This window comes from Pinus tabuliformis, chromosome 1_1 (assembly GCF_031772625.1).
Source record: "Pinus tabuliformis cultivar Carrire ecotype Pingquan chromosome 1_1, CPIR1, whole genome shotgun sequence".
NCBI lineage: Eukaryota > Viridiplantae > Streptophyta > Pinopsida > Pinales > Pinaceae > Pinus > Pinus tabuliformis.
The window spans coordinates 489,028,350-489,036,480 of record NC_142297.1 but is presented as its reverse complement, the minus strand read 5'-3'; the positions used below and the strand labels follow the sequence as shown (position 1 = coordinate 489,036,480).

General features: G+C 36.2%; 1 protein-coding gene across 1 annotated transcript; it reads right to left on the bottom strand.

The window, feature by feature from the left end:
* Positions 1–2,819: 2,819 nt before the first annotated feature.
* On the bottom strand, positions 2,820–6,924 carry LOC149213920 (uncharacterized). The gene is made up of 3 exons (XM_089392140.1): positions 5,365–6,924; positions 4,680–5,011; positions 2,820–3,956 (listed from the first exon to the last, which is right to left on the bottom strand). Exons 1-3 carry the CDS (start codon positions 5,411–5,413, stop codon positions 3,369–3,371), a joined length of 969 nt encoding a protein of 322 aa, XP_089248266.1. The 5' UTR covers positions 5,414–6,924; the 3' UTR covers positions 2,820–3,368.
* Between the last annotated feature and the right edge of the window lie 1,207 nt (positions 6,925–8,131).

The following is an 8,131-nucleotide window of genomic DNA, read 5'->3' as shown; positions in this document are numbered from 1 at the left end:
GTTGGTATTGTAGTATATGGAAGGGAATGCATTGAATTAATAGTGCACAACCGCCATAACTCTCAGCAATTTATCATAGTATGATGTTCAACGCTTAATATTATGAATAATCGGGTCAAGTGGGAGAATGTTAGAAATCTGCAGTTTCTAAACCTTAATGTGACCCGGTTAAAAGCATTAAAGCATTAAAGCACTAAAGCAGTTTAAAGTATTAAAGCACTAAAGCAGTTTCTAATCTAAAGCATTAGATCTTAAGCGTTGAATTGGTATATGATGGACGTACCAGATTAGAGTTAAATAATATATAAAGGATTGGGTCCTCTCTCTCCCACACACAAGAGTTGCATTCTTCTCCATCAAGAAGGACATAAAGGAAGTGAGGGCAAGAGGAGAGAAACCGAATTCTGAAGAAGAGGAACAGTCAGGAGTCAGATCAAAGTAGATGGCAGCGATTACATCTTCCGCTGTTAATCAAGGTATGTCATCTATCATATTAAGTTCTGTTTGTGAAATATTCGGTATTGATGATCTTTGGGCTGTTAAAGGAAATTTAACAAATCATGCATCAATCACTCAAGCTCTGTCCTGTTTGGTTCAAATCTAGCATATAAACCAGTTTGTCATTGAACATTTAATATTCTGATTTTTCAGCCTATTATGCATTTGATAAGTACTGTTATGAAGTTTGGTCATAAGATATAATAGCGATCGTAAGTATAGTATTCCTATTCAATTGTATCTAGATAAATCTTAAGATATAATAGTGATCCATATCCAAAATTCAAGATATTGAAGACATGCCATATCCTGGCCAAACAGATGAAAAAAGAAATATCTAATAGTATAAGGTTGCATGGAAGTACTTTTATAAATTGCATGTCATATGCAACCACAATCAATATATACGTTTTTTGGTTTGTTGGTTGCATCCAGAGAAGCCAGGTGCATTCTATAACGTCATATTAAAGACATAGTACTGTTTGTCCATTTAGCGAATTTTCTTGAGTCCAGAGAATTGGTGTTGATTTCTCTAAATTGAGACATAGTACTGTTTGTCCATTTAGCGAATTTTCGTGAGTCCAGAGAATTGGTGTTGATTTCTTAAATTGGGGACAGTTAGCAAAACATGTATCCATTTCAAAATCACAATGGTAGTTTTACCTGGGAAATTTAGTAAATGAGGCTCAAACTCATAATTCCTCAATTTTATCATGATACCTACATGCTAAGCAATTATGCCACCACCAAATATGTCCACAACAAAGATTAAGATGATAGAAGAGAAATATAAAAGTAGCCTTATCTACAAGGATTCAATGGATTGGATGTTGATCTTATTGTCACATAGACAGGCACTGCTCAAACTAAAATATGTTAAAGATATATGGAAACCATATCTGATAGTCTAGCTCTTTAAAGAATTTAAGAGGGATGACAGGCACTGCTCAAACTAAAATATGCTTAAAGATATATGGAAACCATATCTGATAGTCTAGCTCTTTAAAGCATTTAAGAGGGATGCCTGAAGTCTCTAATTCGTCGTCTCAAAAGTCTCACACACACTCAAAAGTTTATTGGAGGACGTTTTCCTGATAAAAACCCATTTTGATGAAATCAGATGTTTACAGGGAAAGAAACACCATTTCTGATCAGCTATCCAAAAAAGGGGTGCAGCAAGCTTCGGGCACATAGATTATACATGAACACAATGGGACGGATTTCTATCAGTTCTATCACCGTCCGTTTACTGATCATGACATATAGACAATTTAAGGTGTAACATGAATTTTTTGAACATCTTCATGACAATTTGTGCCCGCAGGGGAGCCTTTCGTGGCACCTATATGTGTTTTTTGTCTTGTATTTATCATATTTTGTACACATTATATAGCTCTGAACAGATGTATGTATCAGGCTTTCAGACATAGAGAACTATGGTACTTTTTGTGGACAGCTTATTAGACTGATAGATATCTTGTGCATAGATGATAGCAGCATACTTTTCAGCATTTATCTGGATATATGATACAGGATATGCTTGTGAGCATTTACTATATGTAATTATTTCTTTAATGGAAATTACGATTTTTCCTTTGGGAAATAAATATGGGCCATTGATTTGCGTTAAGAAATATCTTCAACCAAGAGGACAGTAATGCTAACTTGAACTAATCTCTGTAGGATGTCAATATATTTATATTTTAAAAGTTTTTAACAGTTTGATAGTGTTGTCATCATTTCTTAGTCATGAGTCTTCTCTTGATGGACTTTGTCTATTTAGCACAGAAATTTCCCCATGTTCGGAGACCTTTGACAGCCTTGAGACATAGGCCAAAAACACTATATACATGACTAGACACAGTATCAAATCTGATGGATATTCCTTGGGATCCAGAGACGCGCTTTCCAGAATTGCCATATGTGTCAATCATATTCCCTTAGAACCTTGCCTGGATATTGAGTATTTTCTGTATTTTACAACTAACGGAGAATTTGGAACAAATCTTAATCTCTTGTATGTGAATATCTTAAAAACAATGTCCCAATAAGGTAATCAGAGCATTCAAAACTTTTCAACCCTATTTGTAGGCAGATAAAGCAACAATCTAAATATGATAAGATGGTCCGTTCATTTCTCCTTCGCAGTATCAATTCTTTGTGCAACAAATATTGTAGTTGAAGGGTATATTGATTATGAAATAGGTTATTACCATACTTTGTGTATAGCTTTCTGCCAGTAGGCTTGTATATAACCACTGTCTATGTTGGTTTAGCTTAGCCTGCAATGTGTTTATGAGATTTTCATCATTTCACCCTCCTTTAAGTTGAACAATATAGATTTATAATAAAGCTTGCATAAACTTATCATGGAGAGTACATGGCATGCGTAAAGGAAGGCCCTTTTTTCCATGACTTTCTCCTCCTCTGTACATGCAATACTCCGAATTTAGTAGTCAATCTATAAGCCAATCCAGACTGCAGATCATCCTCCAAAACTGTTTAGTTTGAAGATGTGCCAAGATAGAAGCTGTCTCGCAGAGGTCCCAAAAGGACCAATTTATGTTCGGCCTAAATTTGTGACTTAGCAGCGTTTCTCTTTTACTATTTCTCCTCTTCGCCCACCACCACTGCAATCCCCTGAGGACATAGCCAGCAATATACATTTAATGCATACTGAAATTTACAGTAACTTAATATTGCAAGAATCTGCTTCTTTTACAATCTTTAAGCAAACTTGGTTGCAAGCCATAAGAATTTACAATCATCCATCTCACCAACAGAATATTAATTTGGCCATAAGGTTAATTTTTCCTTTCTGCCATATATCTATTGCGAGGGCAAGATAATTTACTACTACTGAGCAAGGTTCAAGGCCAGTACTCCCACCATGGCAGAGTACTTGGAGCACCTTGGTCTTCTTCATTGGAAAAGTGGTTGCAAGCATCTTCATGAAGATATCCTTCATCTACTCTGAAAAGTTGCTGATATGCTTTTGGAGGAAGGCCCATGCCACAAAGTGCCTCAGCCAGATGCATAAGACCTTGGTCATTGATGTTATCCATACCAGCTATATTATTAGTACCAGACGGGTATTTCATAGATGAAGAAGCCTGTGCAAGATGACTAAGGATTTGATGTGGGGGATTCTTGTCTTCATTCCTTGTATTGGCACTACAGTCACTGCCTGGGCTAAAAGATCCCTCTTTCTCATTCAATAACATTACTCTGAACGGCTTGATATCCATCTTCTCCAAACCCATATCTTTCTCCTTGAAGAGCAGTGTAATATCACTGAAAGGCTTGATGTCAATATCATTTTCCTCGCCTGCAACATCTGCTGCAAGTTTCTTGCTATTTTCAATGGTGCTTGTTACCTTCGTTGATGTTGCCATGTCACTATGGTTGTCCTCTTTGCAGCAATCTGCTTCTTCCAGCTTCTCTTTTAAACTCTCCAGCTGCAACACGACAGCATCAGAAACTGCAAAAGAAATAATATATTTTGCTTCCCATTTAGTTTTTTTCTTGCAACTTTGCTAAAATTAAACTATATTTTTCTTTCCTTTCTCATTTCTCTGAAAAAAACTTTGCTAAAATTAAAACTATATTTTTCTTTCCTTTCTGCTCACCCTCCAAATAAAATTCCAAACCTTCTCTTCAAAACAGAGAGGAAAAAGAAAAATATTCAGGACAGGGGATTCTAACAACAGCCATGGGTTTGACCCCTTGTGATTTCAAGAAATAATTTTGACTTTGGAATAATGAAGCTTAGGACTTAAATCATAACTAGTTTCTTATGGACAACTTCAGCAGTCACGAATTTTTTATCATGACAGGTAAGTCTTCAGCCACTGACGGGTTCGTGTAATAGCATAGGGTAGGAATGGAACTCATATTCATGGATGATTCGAACAGCTTACCTTACAGTCCATTGCACTGTCCATTCTGCTGTTCTCAAATAACCCCCCAAGAAAAAACAAAATAAAAAAGGAAGAAAACCAAATTCCCAAGGTTCTTTCTATGTCTAAAAACCAGACGTAAACCTTTCTTTTCTGGTCAAACAAAATGATTTTAATTCATGTCGTTCTAAAATTGATAAGTATGAAAGATGTATTCAATGGGAACAACATAGAGAAATTCTTAAAAAATCACTGGTTCATCCATTGGTCATAGTTTCCAACCTCGGCGCGGATATTTTTGTTTTCCTGCTGCAATCTCTCAAAATCAGATTTTAAAGCATCATAACTAGCTTTGAGAACGCTGTAATCTCTCTCAAGCTGCTTGGTCTTCCATCTCGCCCTTCTGTTCTGGAACCAAATAGCTACTTGACGGGGTTGAAGTCCAAGCTCTTGAGCCAACTGTATCTTTTTCTCTGGTTCCAGCTTGGTCTCGATTTCGAAACTCCTCTCTAAAGACCTCACCTGTTCTACTGTAAGTCTTCTCTTTTTAGACTCGGGTTGGTAGTTCATAAAGTCATCCACTGCATCCTCATCAATCTGCTCTTCAGGATTTCCTGTAAATAATCGCAATTTTAAAAAACATATCAGTTATTGCACCTAGAGAAGGAAGGTGCATTCTAAGGTCCCCTGTAGGTTGGGGATGGGAATCGTCTGTGTGCTCGTGTATGTAATGGTGGATAGAGTACATTGAATATGAAAATTAACACAGACCCATTTAAACTGAGGTCTGATATGCACCTTGAGGTTGCTAAGCACAAGGATGCATATTACAAATAGAAGGCATATCAAGTATAGGTCCTTGAAATACTTAGCATCTGTGAAGTGCAAATCAGACCTAGGTTGAGATAAGTCTGTGCTAACTTTTATAGTTATTGCTGTTTAGAAATAGAGATATGTTGAGACAGACCTGAATTAGCCATAGGTGATAAATTGTAAGTATGATCGTTTAGACTCATCCCCGGATTGCTTCTCAAATTATCTGCAACAAAATGAAATCAATGAACCCAACTCAAATCCTTAAGCATATAAAGGCACCCAGTGTCATACAGCCACCAAGCTGAAGTCCATATCCAGAGCTTCCTTTCCTCGTGCCCTTAACTAGAGCCATGTACACACTTTCATACAATTGATCAAACTTAAGTCCATAACCATGGTTATAAAACTACTTCCATATAGGCATTCCCCTTTGTGAAATACTCATCCACATAAGTAGAAACTGCCATATATTGATCAAACAGCCACTCCCATGAAAATCCATAACCATGGCTGCCATATATCCATCAACACAACCCCAGCTAAATCAAAGTATAACCACTGTCATGCAGCCATTCTGACTCAAATCCATTGCCATCCAATGTCTTCAGTTTTACAGTCATAACCCAACTGTCTCAATTATAACCAGCATCCAACTGATGTTCTGTTTCTATTGTTGGGGGGTCTGTTATTTAATCAACACTCAATAACCACCATCATAGTCCTCTTCAGCATCATGGCAACCTGATTGTGCTGCGTTAAGAGATTTGTTTCCATTGTTGCCCTCAATTTTAATTAGCTCATAGCCATATCCCTTAATAGCAGGAACAACAAGACTGCTGCCTCAAAGTCTACAAGAAGGATGGCTGGCTCCTACAAACTGTAAGAATAGCCACCGTTAGGACCATGACTCATTACAATTTGCTGTTGGCATGATCATGTATAAAAAAACCTTGATTTATAATAACAAAATCTTCTTCACACATGATCCGCCAATCCAGCCAAGGCCAAGTCAAGTCTCAAAGGACGTTAAAAAGATAAACATTAAAATATCAAGATACTAAGAGCTTCGGCCTCTTGAGCCTCGGTTACTCTTAATTCCCAGACCATATCCACAGCATAAAACACTCGGCATGACCAGAATAAGATATATACTGAAACATAAACACAATAACTAGCAGCAGCAGAGGCTTCATATGAGTAAAGGTAATCTATCCTATTCGTATACAGAACATAGGAATAGATCACAGCAGCAGCAGAAAGCAAATGCTTTCAGTATTAGATATGATTCCCACAAATATATATCAGACCTGGTTGAAATATATATATGTATGATCCATAAGAATCACTGTGGCGAACATCAGATATCCATGTTACACTGTACAGAAAACAACTGTAACCAGTACAAATACCACCATTAAAAACCTGAGGATTCTAGGAAGCTTAATTGAGAGGATTTAAAGAAACAAAGGATGAGAAGGATGGACCATCAAAATAGCAATATCAACAACTCAACAGTACTGGCAATGGCATCATTGCCATCGTCAGCAGCAGTACCCAGTAGCCTCTAGGAGACACAATAACTGTTGCGGTAGCTGGAACGCCTAGAGGCCAATAGGTTGATAGGGGCCAATGGGTTGATTGATTGGCTGTCTAATTAGTGTTCTGTATATGATCTGTATGTGCAACAAAAGGTAGAATCCATATACAAGTACAGTGCCCCCCCATTCGACAAGTAGATAGAGTTGATTGACTCCTTACTCTTTGTCAATATCCCAGTGGCTGTGAGAACTAAAAGAGAAGGAAAGAATGATTTTGTAAGAATGCAAACTTAACCAATTAAAATTTGAGTAATTATCTTGTGACGCTTGTTGTCCCCGGAGGCAAGCCACCTCATTAATTTCTCATAAGGCCACAGTCACATTACTATGCCATGAAGTTTACTACTGGCTTTTTGCCCTTTTTCTATTCTTTACCAAGTTAATCTTTTGGTTTAGGATTCATATGTGTAGGACCTTCCATCTTTACCAATCATAGCAAGAAAACTCTGGAACTTTCAAGGTAGTTGGACCAGTGTTTCTAATGTTTTGTCTTTTGCTGAGGCTAAGCTGCAGGTTGCAAGGAAGAGGGTTGTTGTATACATTGAATTCATTCAACTTCCAGAAAGTGTATTGGATGATATTGTCATCTATTCGAACAATTGACATAATTAAATTGTATCCACTCGGGAAGGTTGTATAGATATCAGTTTTTTTCATGTATTTAACAAATGTTAATAACAATCTTGTTATAATAAATTTGGTATTAATGTATTTATTCATTTAGATGTTACAGTATATGGATGGTAGAGTAAATAGTTACGGGTGTTTTATTAAGGTATTTTATGGTGTAAAGATCATTGGTTTGTGGGTAAAAATTTAGCTATGCTAAGGGCTGGCGTGGTCTAAGACAAGTGCAATCTCCTGGTGATTTTGACAGTTTAAATGCCCCTAAGATGTAGCTGCTCAAGTCACAAATTAAAGATATCAATTATCTCAAGACTCATAGCAAACAAAAAAAATATTGCAGTAAAATTACATCAACTTACTCATGTTACATAAATTAGTGAAAAAAAAATATTATATTGTGATATTGAGTTTATAAATAGTAAAGAGATAGTTAAAACATTTTTTAAAAACAATATTTTTAGATTATGTTATTGTTAAATAAGCTAAATCAGTTGGCCCAACATCATGATAATGCAATATTGTATGTAGTTAAGGGATAGTTGTAATAATGCAATATTGTATGTAGTTAAGGGATAGTTGTATTATTTTAAAAACGGAACTTTTTAAGTCTTGTTATAGGTGAATATGCTGATTTTATATATACTTAAGGGATGATAATTATATATTTTTTACACTTGTTTAAAAAATGAACTT